The following is a 16,869-nucleotide window of genomic DNA, read 5'->3' as shown; positions in this document are numbered from 1 at the left end:
AAGGAGTAGTGGATTGGGATCAGACAACCTAGATGTTCGTGGAACAACTTTGTTTTCTTCATTAGTAAGAACATGGTAGCCTTCACAGCAGAAAACAACAAATTGTGAATATAAAAGCTTCTGTCGCAAATATCACTGATCTTGAGTCTGAAAGTGGTTTGGCATTTTGTGCCAGATAATAACCTAATGCCAGGTTAACATGGTTTCATTTTGTTTAACTGTTAACAAGAAAGGTCTATAGAAAGATCCAGTGCCCTATGGTGCATTTTGACCGCATGTTTTAGATTAAACCTCAGCTTAGAGGGTGTGTATGTGTGTGTGTGTGTGTGTAAGAGAGAGAGAGACAGGCTGTCTCTCCCAGCTGGTGAGTCTGTGATGGGGCCAGGACCTGCGTGGATCTCCCTCCTTTGTTTTGTGCTGTCAGGGCTGTGAGCCATATGTTACAGGACAGCAGCTCAATCTGCTCCAATTAGACCTCCCACCAGGCCGCCGCAGTGGCAGGACAAGCAGAAGATGCCATAGTGTAGCCTGAGTGTGTGTTTGAATATGTGTATGGGGCAATGGGGGGTAGCAACAGCTGCATAGATGTAGGTTTGGTTAATGGCAGCAGGGCAGAGAAGCAGGGGAAGGGTCAGAGTTGTGACCTTGTCTATATGACTGCAATTTATTTCTCTCTGTGTCTGCCTCCATCATAGTGCTTTCCAAAAGACTGTTATTCACAGGTTCTGACAACCACTAAGCTGCAGTAAAGATTTTATTCAAGACATTTGTACTCAAGAATAAACCTGTGAAATAGCTAAACCTAGGAACAGTATAAACAGCAAAGTTATTGCCCTTGATATGTTTTTAAGTGCTAATTCTAAAGAAGATGTTGATTTCACCAGCAATAAACAATTTCAGGGAGACTGAAGGATAATGGTACTCGTTGTGTTTGTACAATAAAGAGGCCTTCGATGTGGGAGAAAGTAAAAATGTGAATCGATTCTGTGAACCATCATACCTGTGATGAATTCCCTCGAGGGCGAAATTCGCATCGCATCCAGTGCATCAAACTTTTTCATCTGTAAACAAAGCACAGACTCCCATTCCAAATCTTCTGAAGACAAAAACTCTCCCCAAATGTCTTTTAATCAGCTCCCTAAAGATAGCCCCAAACCTGGTAGAATTCTCTCTCTCTCGCTTATTGTGGTGTTGGAGTGAAGCTCAGCTCACCTCCGGATTTTGATGCTTTGTTTAAAGTGTTGAGTTTGCCCTCTCTATCACTCTGAGGCTGCCAGACTGACGCACTGGGGCAGAGGGAAAAAAGTTAATTAAACAAGTCTTAATTTCTTTCAAGTCACACCTTGTTGCTGTCTCACAACAACCTCCTCCAGCATCATCAGCGTGTCTCTAAGGCATTGTTTAGCTGATGTCAGTATCACTGCTTCTACATATCGTTCTGCTTGTAGGACAGCAGATGCTGAGTCCTGCCCGGCTTAGCTGCGCTCCCACAGAGCAATCAGATTCGTAAATTGTTGTTCTTGGCAACTTTTTCAAAAGCATGATAATCCCTTGAGAAGATGTAAACGTGTTGGGTCAGCCCAGAAGGTAAAAAGTGAATGTTGGTGCTTCAGCAGATTGCAGAGCTATGTAATCGTCTTTAGAAAAATGAGCCTTATCAGACAAATCCGTAGCTGAGTAATTGCCTTTGCTAATTCCCTTCCCCCATCTCCCGGTGCATTGTTCTCAGCGGGAACCCTGAATCTGGGTCCGCTAAGGCCATCTCCTAATGTGTATGATGATGCTGAATAGTGGAATATTAAGCACCACATTTAGCGGACCAGCTCACTCCTGCTGTGTTATTGATGGTTCCGCCGTCCATTAGGAGTCGTGAGAGGCCGAATCTCTGTGAGATCAAATAAGTGGAGGTCTGGAAGTGCTGTTTTTGCTTTCACAGGCAGCAGATTGCTTCTATTAATTATCACTCTGCCAGCAATCTGCTTCTGCAAACTGATTACCCTGACTAAAACAAAAGCGTCATTAAGCAGGTGAATTTTTCATGACATTCAATTTTTTTCTGTGTGTGTGTGTGTGTGCTACCGTGGTGCACGTGTATCGTTGTGTGTATGTTTATGTGAGCATGCTTATAAACAGATTAATGCTACTATATCATCATTCCTATAAACTTCTTATCAGATAATATGACATACACACATATCTTAGGGCGAGCAGATGCCCCAGTCAACTTGTTACAGTCCGGATTTTTAAGCATTTTTACAGTCATCAATTGAACGTCATAAAGGTCTATCAACCGAAACTTACAAAATGAAGTGACCGATGATTTTCTGGTTTCTTCTCAGGTAACATCTAAAAGTTATCTGTGTGAAATTTGTTGGGAACAATGAAGGTTATGGGGCCATGGACTGGTTAGAAAAAGAAAAACCTTGCCTTTCTCCGTCTCTTTTTTTTGTTAGCAGAGGAGAATAGGAGACGTTGTGTAGGAAAGTGCAGTTACAGCCTCTACAAGAGAAATCCTTGATATAAGGGGAGAATGGCAGAATTTAGACTCTCTAAGCTACATCATGTGGTTGTTATTACTTATATAGAGCATTACTGAAAGTGTAAGTAAAAGTTTTCTCTTCAGACCCACCCTTTAATATCAAGCCACATCTTGTCCCTGCCCTGGGTTTCACACCACCACATTTCTGATGTCTGGCTGTAACATAGCAGACAATAACAAATTATTCAAGTACAATGCAGAATAGAAAACAGGAAAAAAAAATCTGCAAACAATACAGACAGAAAATAGCAAGAGGATCCCGAATCTAGAGACAATAAACAAACCACAAAGTTAGAACAGGTGGGAACGAGAGGAGGGCAGAGTAAAACAGTACTGCAATGAGAAACCTTATCCTCTAAAGTACCCTAACTTACTTATATTTGATTTAAAATCAAGTAAATATGACATGAACTATCAATTTACTTCTGCCATCTTTTACAAAGGGTACATATATATTGTTTTAAAATGCGTAACTTCCTCCAAAAATGAGTCCACCAAGAAACAGTGTGACTTTTTCAAAAATACCTATAATCATTACTGATTCATGCAATCTGATTAATACATTACATATTCTGTAGATTAAATGGGTCAACTTTTACTTTGTGAGAATTGTTTTTATAGCAGCACAGTCTGTGTCTGTGTTTTCGTCCACTGAGTTTGGTGGAATATGACGCAACTCAGCCATTAGGTTGCTCCGTCTTGTTAAATTTGAACAACTGTGCCAGTGGAAAAGACTTGCGAGTTTACATTATATAAGACTGGGCTGTGTTCATGTAACTCCAGTGGATAAACATGTAAACACACAGCTCTGTTAAGGCTCACTGAGCATGCAGGCGATATCAGGGAGGGATAATCCTCTTGTGGAATGTACTAGTAACCACGAAATATGTGCTTAAACACTGAATATTTATGCCATTACTCTTACTTGATATTGGGAGATAAGCTGATGTAACTTGTCTACCTGGGTTTCCATTGCACTGATATGGAAAGAAGACTAGAAAACTACTTGAAATTATTAAAATATTTGCATCCATGAACCTGAAAAAAGAAGAATACTGTGACACATAATGATGACAATTACAAAATCAATATACTTTTTGACAGTTAAGATACATAATCACAAGAAAGGGTGCTGAATTTTAATTTTGACAGAGCGAATGACGAACCACAACATAAATTGATTAATTATGTGTTACATAAGGTTGTTCCAGGCACATTATTATTTAGTTTCCTTTTTACCAATTCCTCAAAAAATCTTGTATACTTTTAGGCTAACAAACCTTGTCTTTGCCATCTGAACAAAGAACTAGAGGACTGAGTGGCAAGATATCTTTACCACAGCTGGAGTTGTTCCGGTGGTAAATTCAATAGTTATGAAAACAATAATAGACAGAAATACAACTTTAGAGAATACTGCACTAGGCACCAGACTAGAAATGAATTTAACTATGTTGCAATGCAGTTAGAAGAAGTTTGATCGCAGAACAAAATAATTCATCACAACATCAGCAAGAACATGAAACATAACAGCAGACAGAATATTGTGTTCAGGAGATATACAGTAACAAGCACAACCACCATCTCTAGACCTCCATTGTTTGTGAGGAAAACTCCCAACAAGACATTATTTGGTAAACAAAAATGGAAGAAACCTTGAGCAGACCTAGAGGAACACTGGGTGATGAGTTCTTGTTCTTGGCTGTTTTGGCTCCCAATTGTCCAGAGGTGCTTCTCGGAGTTTGGACGATGTGAGTGGAAGAGGTTGGTAATGACGTTGGATGCAAGCTTCTTGAGCCTGGAGTAGCAGATACTGGAGAATGGGAAGGTTGTTGGCAATTATCTCTGGTTACTCTGTTGGAAATGCAGTGATCACAGTATTTAGAGACAAAGAGATGGTTACACCAGCTTTCCATAAGTTCAAGTCTCTGAAGTGTTTATTGAGATTTACACATCACTAAATTAAAATTAGTTGCACCACCACCAAATTACTTATTACATAGAGATTAGCTCATATATATAAAAAAAATCATAGTAATGCCTACATTTACAAAGGATGGGCAGTTAAGTTTAAGATGTTGTTTGCTCCCTCTAAAATTGTAATTTTTAGAAGTTATGCTACAGCTAGTGATGCTACAGTGACTTCCTGTTTACATTGCTTTTGATTGGATGGTGCTACAGATGTTTCCTTGCCGATTTACACAATACTAAAGTCTTTACTAGTTAAGACATTTCTAAAGTTTTATTGGTGCCACCACATGTAGGAAATCACTTGTTTGCGGGATTTGCGAATAGCTGATGTAATCCAGGAGACCAGGAGCTCTGGAATGAAGGTGTTAATTGTAGATAAGGTCCTCAAACAGTATCCTTATATAAGTTACAATGTTGACTATATCTTCCATAAACATGCTGGCCCTTTAGGTAAACTTCAGGGCATCCACAGAGGTCTTCTGAGAGCAAAGCCTCTCTGTCCTGTTATCCTAGTTTTTGGTGACTTGAGGAATTACAGACAGGTAGAATTTCGAGGTCTAGTAATCATCTAGCAATGAAAGCATTTGGGTTGATGAAAAGCTGCTTAATGGTTCACTGGTGAATCCAGCACAACAATATTCAATATTCTGTATTTAGTTATGTGTAGTCTTCTCTGTCTCTCTATCTCCCTCTGCCTTCCTAAATGAATCTGGTTCGTCCACCCAATTCTCTCTGCTCCGACTTTGTCCACAGGCATTACATTTATTCTGTCAGCCCCACACGGACTGTAAATATGATGACATGGTGCATACTCTGTTCTGAGCCCCTGTTCTCTCTCGCTATCTTTCCTTTTGTCCACCTTTCCTCTCTGCACCATGTGCTCCCGTAGATTAGAGTTGGCATTTGCCATCTGAATATCCCAGTTGGGTACTGTAAGTACGAGTGCATGTCCCAAGCCGAGGCCAACCTTAGGTTAACTGAATGCAGACTTGAGCCCAGCCACCAAGGAACTCTAAGCTAGCTTGGCTCGACACGCCAGCTCTCCATATTTTTGCAAATCTAAATCTCCAAGCCCCAGGTTTTGTCTTGCTTCACAAAGTCTGACAAAGAGTTTGGGGGGCTTTTTCTTTTCTTTTTTTAGCTGAACATCAAGTGAAAGGTGCTTTAATAGCCTGCAGGCTTTTTAGGTGTCTTTCTGCACTCAGGTTTTGATTTCCAGCCTAGGGACTCAGGCAGTATTACCATAGTTATCTCACTACACCACACGCCTAACAGCACTCAAATCCTCCTGAGCTGTCTGTCATGCCTCTTAATTTGCACCATAAGCAGATGGGTTGAAAAAGGATGAAATACCTGAACACGGGGCACTTATAGCGGAAAGGTCACATTGGTGACTGTCACCACTGGGTCAAATAAAAATCTTTCATGCCCTGTTCATACACAAACTTACAGTATATTGAACAATGAATTCAACATGTTTGCTATTTATCATGTAAAAAGCTGTTTACCCATAACCCATTCGCACATTACCCAAGTCTGAAGCTGCAGCTAGTACAAGTTCCATAAACATAGCTGCAAGCCATACGATTTTGATGGTTTGTGGTTTGTGCAATGTTGTTTTTACACTGGAGATTCAACCTGACAAGCTACCTGATGATTTCTCATTTCATTATTCAGTCACCTGAAAGTAAATGCAACCACTTTTCTGTGCAATCAAGAATTGCGGAAAATATATCTAAGTGGGCTGCAAGTCACCCATCTTATGTCTCTAAATTAGTGGTAGGACCACAGTTGTTGGACTGTAGTAACCCCACTGTAACTATAGTAACTATAGCCACAATAGTAACTCATATTCACCCCCTCATACAATGCTGAGCGATGTCCACATTAAACTCAGGTATGGATCAGATTTTTCCAGGTATTTCTGAGATGGTTGCTTCGCTATGAAAGGGGTATAAATAGTCTATACCGTTCAATGGAGAAGGAGCATTTACCACCCATTTTCACCCAGTAAGTGTTGTGTATTTTAAAATAAAGTTAAGATTAAAACTATTGTAACACAAATTGAGAAGTTGCCACTGTGTCACTCCTTTGGATTGTGTTAGTACTGTTTTACTTTCCCTGTCTTGTCATTTCTGCATTTTCTTATGTTTTACCACCTTGATGTAAACTCTTTATTGTTATTACTATCATTTTCTCTCTGTCTCCTTCAGACTCTCATGGGATGGATCTGTTTGCGGTTGCAGTCCATGAGTTTGGTCATGCCATCGGCCTGGTCCACACCTCCGCCATGGAGTCTATAATGAGACCGTACTACCAGGGTCCTGTAGGAGACCCTCTGAAATACGACCTCCCCTATGAAGACAAGGTCCGCGTCTGGCAGCTCTACGGTACGAGGGAGTCTCAGAGTGTGTGTGTGTGTGTGTGTGTGTCTGTGTAAACATTGCGAAGATGTACTTTACCAATATCTGCATTCACACAATCTTCCTCTACTCCACTGTCCATGACTCATGAGCCTCCGCTGCAATTATGTGTTTCCTGGTGAAGTGGTGGAAACAGCAGTTTTCTGGTGACAGCTCAGCAGAGTGAAGATACAGAGGCCTCCTCATGCAGGAAGCAGCTATAGATGAGTTCTGTAGAGCAAGTTCATTGATTTAATGAAAACATGGATGGAGTTAATTGGACCTTGTTATGGCATGTGACCTTATCGCACCATTCACTAGTATAGGAAATGGCAGTGTGGGGAAAGAGCATAATGAACACAAACACAAAGAGTGAAGTAAAGTGAAGTGAAGTGTGTGAGTGAACAAAGAAACGGGAATAGAGCAAATAACTAACAATCAAAAGAAGATTTTCACAGATGTTGTATATTCATTTGAGTTGACATTTGACCTTTTAGGTGTCAGAGACTCGGTGTCCCACACAAACCGACCAGGCAACCCCCCGCAGACAGCTGAACCTCCTGTCCTGCTGGACCTTCCTGAGAACAGATCCACTGTTCTGTAAGTAGATGTAAAGATACGTGGAATTCTTCACATGCAACAAAAAACTCATTCTGTACGGTTCGGTTCGATGCTTGCTCCACAGTCGATTCAGGACAAGTGCTGCTCTTTGAAACGTCTCGTGGCTTCAGATGGCAAAGGTTGACGAGGCCTCACATAGGTGGTATTCATTGCAGGGTAACTGTATTGGATCTCATGATAGAGTGATTCTATTCTACTGCTACTTCTATTTTTCTGATGGTTCCCTTCACATCAGCATCATTAAATTGTGATTGTTTTTTATTTTCTTACTTTTTCCCCATTTCCACTGAGAAACAATGCAATGAATCCTTGCAGGAATTTACTAATTTATTGTAAAAAGAGTTTTTTTGGAGCTTGATAAGAAGTCACGAGGTGCCAACAAAGCAAATTAGATGAGAGGCTGAGACTGAGCTCGGGAGCCTGCCCGTCTAATTAAGTAATTCCCCAAAGCCAGTTGGGCGGCTATCAGCCTGTAGTTTTTCAGATTATCAAGGATAATTAGACTTAATTTTGTCCATTTATGTATTTTGAGCGTACATAGACTCACACACACACACACGCCCAAACAGCCTAGTACTAACCTTAAAGTAGCCCCCAAGAGTTCCAACAAAAGAAATGTTTTCATTCTGAAGGTCTGCAATTCAAATTAGTTTCAGAAAACACACACATGTGCATGCACACACACAACAGTAAAAAGACAAACAAAACAAGGCAGCACTGAGAAGGATGTCTAAGCTGAACAGGCAGTGTTGGGATAATTAACCATCTTTTGCCCCCCAGTTTCGGACTTCCACTGCCTTCATTAATCATTTCCCTCTGACTCCATGAGGTCATGATGCGTGAAAAAGCTGGATTAGGCCTGACAAGGTCACCTGTACTGACCACTTGGCAGTGGTGTGGTGTTAATAGAGCTCTGAATAGAGACCTTTGTTGGTGATATAAGGGCTGGCGGGCTCCCACTCTCAGCCCCATGGTGCTAATGGCTTCATCATTGGCAGGCAGGCCACGTCGGTGCTTTAAATCACTTAAAAACCCCGGGGATAAATGCACCGAGGGACCTCACCCTGTCAGCCTGATAGCATCTCCTCTTTTGTTTAGCCTGGTTTCACTGATTCATGCACAGGCGCCTTGTCGCAGCGGATGACAAGAAAAGCATGAACAAAATGTAGATGCATACAACACATATATATCATTTGAAGAAAGTATGAATTCAACTACAAATATGTAATGAATCCTTTTAGATGATAGGTGACTCCTCAGAGTACAGAAATTGTTTGTGGTGTTCAAAGATTTAAAGTGTTAATGTCCAGTTTTACATAAGAGCTTTTTTTCCCCTCTTTTTACAATCTTCTCTCCTTCTACTTTCCTCACATCTCTCTCAGGCTGGCGCGAGATGCCCCAGACAGATGCACCAGTCACTTTGATGCAGTGGCCCAGATACGAGGGGAGGCCTTCTTTTTCAAAGGTATGGAGTCACAAAGGGAGACAGACAGAGGCAAAGCTACAGAGCTGCGTGGGAAAAATGAAAAGAAATTAGCTAAATGAGCAGAGGGAAGAGGAGGAAGAGCAAATTAGAGAAGGAGATAGAGAAAAGGGAAGAGGGCGAGGATGAGAGAGTGGGGAAGATGTACACACCCGACTGAGCCTGTTGGGCCCTGCTGAGAGACTGCAGGCCAAAAATTACATCAGGCTTTCATGCTCGCCCTCTGGAGGAATGACCCCCCCCAGCCTCCCACTGACAAACGAAACAAGAAACATATTCACATACCTTCAACAGCAGAAGTGTTAGCAAAGTATACTTTTTTAGAATATTTAGTCTTTTATATAACTTACAAAAGATGGCATTAAAAGTGTATAGATCATTGTTACAATGCGCCCTTTGAATAGACGTCTGTATTGATCAATGTAGTTTTTTCTTGCGGTTCTAGTCAGCCTATAACATATGGGATGGCATTGGCTTGCCACAAATATCTGACGTATTGTGCTTCTTGAAAGAATGGCGAACCCCTCACAGCCTTGGACCAGTCCTGAAATGTCACCACATGGGTGAACTCTGCTAAAGATAGAGATGACAATAGACAAACTGCAGAGAAAAGGAAACAGCTACTGCCCTTTGATGAAGATTGATCTACAGTTGAAACGGATTTAGGCCTTAAATGAAAAATAAAAATCAAAGAGTTCAAACAACCCAACTAGTCAACCTTGAAAATGGACTTTTAACATTCACAGTATGAGTTGCTGTTTATATATTCTCTATACAAACATGGCAATGACAACATGTTAATCTTCATTACATTTATTTATCGTTGTGCTGTCGTACTGTTGTTTCCCATTAGGGAATGCACAAAAAAATAATAATGGCCACAAAAGCCATTATTATTTGTTATCAGCATCCTGAATAGTGCTGATCCTATTAACTCCAAACTGTCCTGCTCCTCATAGGAAAGTACTTCTGGCGACTAACAAGAGAGAAGCACCTGGTGTCTCTTCGTCCCGCTCAGATCCATCGCTTCTGGAGGGGCCTCCCAACCAATCTGGACAGTGTGGATGCTGTGTATGAGAGGCCTGGGGACCACAAAATAGTCTTTTTCAAAGGTACAGTACCAAAAAAAAATCTACTTTCCAATAAAGTTTGGTACATGAACACTTTTTTTGAATACTGCCAATGACCGGCAGACTTTTTAAAATGTGGTTCATCCACACTATAAAGAGCCCAGATAATAAGAGATAGTTCACACCTTTCTAACAATGTGGCTGAGACTTTGAAGGAAATTGTGACTTTTATTTTCTCTATGTGAATGGGCAGACGAGTTATAAGTTTAATTTTAGAAAGCATGGGTACAGAAACAAAGGCATGTTTCACAGTGGATGCAAAATGTAAAACAGCCTTTCTGGCAGAGAACGTTCTAAACTGGCAGCTTAACACAAATATGTGTAATGTTTTTATATCTAGAGTGTGTCCTGTACATATCTTTCAGGCGTCATCTTTTCAAATGTATCATCAAGTGCATACACTGTCTGCGGTGCATGATGTGTAAAACTATAGATTGTTAGCTAGATTTTCTGTGTCCACCTTCTCCAGGTCTGAAGTACTGGGTATTTAAAGACAATATCGTGGAGGAAGGTTACCCTCGTCCAATCAGTGACTTTGGCCTACCCTTGGAGGGCGTGGATGCGGCCTTTGTTTGGCTACACAACGACAAAACGTATTTCTTCAAGGACAACCACTACTGGCGCTATGATGACCACCTGAGGCGTATGGACCTGGGCTACCCTAAAGACAGCACGCTCTGGAAGGGGCTGCCACCAAACCTTGACGACACCATGAGATGGTCTGATGGTGAGTTAAGTACCATAAAAACACTCCATCACTTTATGCAGCTGGTAGCCAGGTGCGCCGAGATGTGAAAGAAGTCAGAGTTTGAACACTTTCGCCTTTAGACGTGGTCCCAAAAGTGCTTTACAATAAAAGACAAAAGACAGACATAAAATGCAGATACATAAATAACAACGATACTGTATCATAACATGATAGAATACCACAGAAGCAGATGTCTGTGTTTGTCTTTCTCTCTTTCAATAAGACGGCAGCTTCTCTAAAGAACTTCAAATAAATGTATTTGAGATAATAAGGCTGTATTGCTACGTATTCAATATTCCACAAAATAAATGACCTAAACTATACCCCCAAAAGTAATCTATCACCCACAGTGAAAAGGTGTTTTAGAGGGAAGCCAGTGACATATTTTGACCTCTTCTGTCTTTATTAAAAATTGATTATAAAGACATTCTGATTGATTACATTCAATGTATAAATGATTAATCACCACTGTCTTCCAGGGATAAATGATTACATTTCTCTGAAAAAAAAGTTGTAACTCTTCACCAGAGCGTCAGACCACTGCTAGCTCTGGCATTTGCTGGTGTCCTAAGGCAAGACCGTGCAATATCCTTCTCAGGGGAAATCCTCAAAGAGCATTGAAATACAAGAGGAATATGAGACAATGATGGTACAATTATGCAAGTTAGCAAACATGCAGCTTCAGGTCTTGGATGAAGTTTTATCAGGTTATGATTCTGAGCTGACTTCCCAGGAGCAGCAAAACACTGAAAATATTTGGAGTCATATATTTTATTTACAGTCAGCAAATATAAATCAAAAGTAACATGCAGTTGTTATTAATCTTCATGTTAAAAGCAGTTAGAAAAATCAGAGAAAATCTACTCCAATTTTTTGTTATCATTTATACAGTTCATTCTGTCATAACATTTTTTATTTTTTTTATTTTGGCAGTCTCCATGGTTATATCCATGCACAATATTGTGTTGGCATAGCTGCAGTGTGCAGATTAGAGGCACATTTGCATTTGATTGTTTTTTTTTTTCCATGTGTCAAAATATTTTTTTAAACCTTTTTATCTGGTTATTTTGACGTAGCACACATGGTCCTTTTTTTTTTGCCAACCTTCTGCTTCACATTCATGCAGTCCAACACATTCAAACCTTGGAGCTGGCCCAGTGTAATCACAGCGAGCAGCTCCACTGCAGCAGCTGAGTGTCAAGGTCGCAGCGCCTGCTTCCATCAGAGGATCATAGCTACAGTCACCCGATCACATGTGCATGGTAATGAGAGGTGTAAAAGGGTCTAAAGCCATTTGTTTGAGAAACTTTGTGCACCTTTTTGTCTGTTAGGCTGTATTAAGCTCTCAATGATGCTAGGGCATTTTTAGATAAAAAAAAAAAAAAATACCCCCAAAAAACAGCCAGAGTCCTGAAATTTGAGGCCCCTCTCAGTGGGAGCCCGGATGTCCCTAATCCCCCCTACAGCATGTGAATATAAGGAAGCTCTTTCCCTGTCAGGTGTTTAGTGGTCTGTGTTCTGTCTCCGGTCTTGCTCCCAGCTCTTTGATGTTTGTACGCACATGTGTGTGTGTGAGTGTGTGGGAAGAGGCCAATCACACACAGTCCCGACTCAGCTTCACCCCCGGCCATTATCACCACGGAGCCTGAAAGGGTAAACTTGGAAACCTGCACGCACAAACGCACATAGACAGACCATGGGGGCCTGGGAACTGGAGCCACATCAAAGCCTGTTCTCTTGTTTGTTTCACCAGCTCAGGATGAACAGAGAGAGGAAAGAGATAGAGCAGACAGGGGAGAGAGAAAAGAGTGATATGACAGCAAGAAGGAGAGAGGCGATATCGTGACACCTCGTTATTAAAATAGAGCAGGAAGAGGGAGGGGAGGGATGTGGGGAAAAGAGGAAGACGAGGGGAATCCAGACAAGAGGAGATATGGGGTACACCTGGGGACGAAGAGGGACAGTAAAGACAAGGGAAGAAGAAGACATCATGTTAGGGAGATAGATGCTTTTACTCAGAGGACAGATCGACAAATCATAGAGAGACAGAGAAAAGCAGTAAAAGCATGGAGAATGGTTGCTGTGGAGGGAAAAAAGGGGGCATAAAGGGTATTAACGTAGCTGTAATGATGATAATAATCATAGCTGCTGACATCAGTACGGCACCCAGCAATAGTTTAGCCTTTTAGCCGTGGCGAGGAAAAAGGTAAAAAGAGAAGAAAATGAAATTTATCAGGCGTGAATGTTATCTTTAACCTCAGTGTCACATTAGAGTCGAAGTAACAACCTCTGATGCAATAAAGTCAGGAAGTGATTCTACCTTTTTTTTTTCTTTATAAAATCTATATCATCTATATGCAATATATATAAAATCTATATCTTATTCGTCTGTGCTATAGTTGTCCAAAACTGTTAAAAACACATCAATGGGCCACTGGGTGACATGCTCCTTCACTACCATGAACAAGGGGCCAGAGATGATTCGGGGGTTGTTAGCCAGTCGTGGGTGAGATTTGACACTTGCTCAGCACTTTTGACAGCTCTAAGGCTTTGAGTTTCTGAGGTAAAGAAAGACAAATTTGAAGAAAACAAAGTGGCATTCAGCCCTATAGGCCTTATCTTCCAATAATAGTGATAGATGGATAAGGAGAGTGACTTTGTGAGTGTGTCTGTACTCTTGTGCTTCGGTCTTAGTGAGGATCAAGGTCAGCTCTAGACTTGGAGAATGAGGACGTTTTTGGGATATTATGGTCAGTCCTCACTACAAAGGCCTTCAGAGAGCTACGGGACTCGTTTTCATGGTTAAGGCAGGACTGAGAGAAATGAATTGTGTTTCTAACAGTCCTCAGACGTTTAGAGCTACAATGTGCACACCTTATTCTTATTCCAACAAGTTGCAGCCCGGCTTGCATATATTCTCATGATTATGTACAGGAAATGGACTTTACTTAGGTGCCGTGAGCCTTCACCCACTCACAAGAAAATTGCTTGGACCGGCATCACCCCCGTTTTACATTACCATGTACATTTCAGGCATTTTATTGTTGTTTAAGATCATCACAAGAAATTAGGGTGTCCAGTGAAAACATTCCCCTTCCATGGGGATGTTGTTTTGCTTAAAAATGAAAGAAAGAGAACATCTAACTTATTTTTGTCGGCCATATGTTTGCATTTCTTTGGCCTTGATAAGCAGCAAAGGTCCATGCAGGCAACACATTGCAGCGAAAATTGCTGCATTATTTATTTCATTTATAAAGTGATGCACAAGCGTATTGCTCACAAATGTTCTTTGAGAGATATTCCACTCAGGGTACAGGGCCTTGACTGCAGGAAAACATTCAGAAGTAAACTGAATGCTTTAGTCGTTCTCTGTCCTTCATTCGTGTTTTTTTCTCATCTCAGCGTCTTACTTCCTCCAGATGAATGAATGCGAGGCTCGTGCCTGTACGATGTGACAGAAAGAGATTTGGTTATTTTCTATAGATTTTGTGCATTTCATGGGATTTTGAAGACAAAGAATATTAACTCTGCAGTTCCTCCAAGGCCATTAACAACAAGAGGACATTCTCCACTTTGCTTCTTCACTCATTTATCTCTTGCCTCTTATTCATTTCAGTCACCAGTTGAGCCACAATACTGTCACACGTCTACTTCTCTCTTCTTGTTTGTCTGAAGAAAATGAGTAGGAATCAATAGCATATTGTGGCTGGTTAGGAGAATAGCCTTATAGGAAACATCCAGTCGCATTTCAGGACAAAGGAAGAGCGAAACGGAAATATTGCCCTCAATCTTTATATGTCATTTTCATCACATTATCACTTCTGATGAGCTCTGAACCTATTTTTCATAATGGCACGCGGAGCTTTTCGGAGGCTTTGTCTCAGCAAAGTGGTGTTTTCATCAGAAGCACGCAGCGTTTAGTTTTTTCTTCTTTTTTTTTATTCTGCCAGTGTCCATTTAGTATTTTGGTGATTAACTTAAGTACCCTGAAGTGAAAGGACAGGTGCAGTAGGGGGTGTGTCAGTAACATTCAAGTGGCACGGTGCAATTACAGTGTCAAGAATACCCACAAGGCGTTGCTGTGTTCAGCGCTCGCCAGCACACCCGCAGAGACCCTACAAAGTGACATTTATATATAGTGCCTTTTATTATATAAGTAATCCTGGTCAGATTTACTTATTCATTCTTCAAATAGCATGTATGTGTAAATGCACATTAACAGTATAATTTTAATGTACCAGTAAGGCAGAAAAACTAAACACACCATCTCTCTGAAGGATTGTTTGGGCACACTGGTGCTCAATTGTCTCTTCCAATGTGCGTACTCAATCTCAAGTTATTGCCTACAACTCAGCTATTCCGCAAAACATCCAAGCACATACAGGATGCGTCTGCCGCCTCAGATTTGGTTCAGATCATCCATCATTCCGAGCCGAATCATCGCCGTCCCACGGCGAGTAACAGCAACCAAAAGAAAGCTTGTGACAACACATGGTGACTGGCAGTAGTGATGCCAGCTTAGCTATTAGTTTTATATGGAGAGAGTGGAGCCTGCCATCTGAACAGCAAGGCACACACCGACTGCTTATCTGGTTGTTGTTTTAGTTTTACAAGACCGGTCTTGTGTCAATAGACCAAGGGCTCTTTTTTATGTGAGTGCAGTGTGCAGAGATTTGAGTCTGTGAAATTGTATTCTTTTTGTGTGTCTTGAGTGGGGTTTTTCCAGTAAGGAGAGTGTCACTGGAGGTTACACAGGAATAAACGGGTAACAATACCAGATTTGTACTATTTTCTACAGAGTAAGAATGAACATCATGTCTATTTTTTTTTTCTTTTTTGCCATCATCATTTCATGGTAGCTTAGTGGCTGGGTCTGATTTAACAACTCTACCTTGCTGAAATAGATGGCACATTCAGATGGTTTTAGGAGGGAAAAAAAACATCCATTATCTAAAATCTAAAAAGTGATATGCTTTGGAAATCATCCACACTAGTCTGTGATCTGATCTGGCCCTTGATGTTTTATGTGTGGTTGTTGTGTATTCCAGATGAGAGCTAAGACAACTTTGTACCTTGTGTGAATGATAAAGCACATCGTCTTGAATTGTATTCAGTTCCATGTCATTCACACACACTAATACAACCCTGTGCCCTCTCTCTCTCTCTCTCTTTCTGTCTCTCTCTCTCTCTCTCTCTCTCTCTCTCTCTCTCTCTCTCTCCAAAGGCTCGTCCTATTTCTTCAAGGGGAAGGAGTACTGGCGAGTGCCAGGCAGTGACATGGAGGCGGAGGCAGGATACCCCCGCCTCATCGCTAAAGACTGGCTGCTGTGCACCGAGATGCAGTCGGACTCTCCGGACACGGAGCCCAAAAGCACGGAGACAAGAGGCAACGCGCACCATCACCCGGACCACGCAGAGAACGGGTACGAGGTGTGCTCCTGCACCTCTGACACCGCCTCACCTTTAGGCGCCCGCCCCTCCACGTCTCCCATGTGGCTGCTGCCACCTCTCTGGACGCTCTCGCTGGCCCTCCGCTCTGAACTGCTATGATGCCAAAGCACGGGACAAAGTTCCTGAGCTGACTGGTGGAGGGCCAGTGGACTCTCAGTGGAAGCAACAACTGGGAAACGTTGTTCTCATTATATCATTTGGTATCCTTATGCGCTAATTTTGCTGTTATTTATTTTACATGTCATGTGTTGGGCACTGCCAACTAAAGTAGTCATCCTTATAGGCATCAACCCACTCACAATGCTTTACAAAGTTTTTTTATTGAATGGTCAAACTGCCTCATCTCTGCAAGGAAAAAGGGTTATTGAATAGAAATGTATTCCAAGAGCACCGACGGTGATTATTTGTCTTCACGTGCAGCAGGTTTACAGCAGAAATGCCTCACATGCAGACACGTTAGAAAGGCACTCTGGGATGTAGGCAGGTGCAAAGGTGAACAGCATGCCAACACACACACTGTTGCCTAT

At 41.5% G+C, this 16,869-nt stretch overlaps 1 protein-coding gene across 1 annotated transcript in view; it reads left to right on the top strand.

The window, feature by feature from the left end:
- LOC139301266 (matrix metalloproteinase-17-like) overlaps positions 1-16,441 on the top strand; it is a 53,458-nt gene extending 37,017 nt beyond the window's left edge. Inside the window, exons 5-10 of the mRNA XM_070924610.1 lie at positions 6,721-6,897; positions 7,407-7,509; positions 8,913-8,995; positions 9,973-10,125; positions 10,613-10,870; positions 16,116-16,441. Of these exons, the coding sequence (XP_070780711.1) occupies positions 6,721-6,897; positions 7,407-7,509; positions 8,913-8,995; positions 9,973-10,125; positions 10,613-10,870; positions 16,116-16,441 (1,100 nt within the window). The remainder of the gene's footprint in view (positions 1-6,720; positions 6,898-7,406; positions 7,510-8,912; positions 8,996-9,972; positions 10,126-10,612; positions 10,871-16,115) is intronic.
- The last annotated feature ends 428 nt before the right edge of the window (positions 16,442-16,869 follow it).

This window comes from Enoplosus armatus, chromosome 18 (assembly GCF_043641665.1).
Source record: "Enoplosus armatus isolate fEnoArm2 chromosome 18, fEnoArm2.hap1, whole genome shotgun sequence".
NCBI lineage: Eukaryota > Metazoa > Chordata > Actinopteri > Centrarchiformes > Enoplosidae > Enoplosus > Enoplosus armatus.
This window is presented reverse-complemented; position numbering and strand designations above follow the sequence as displayed.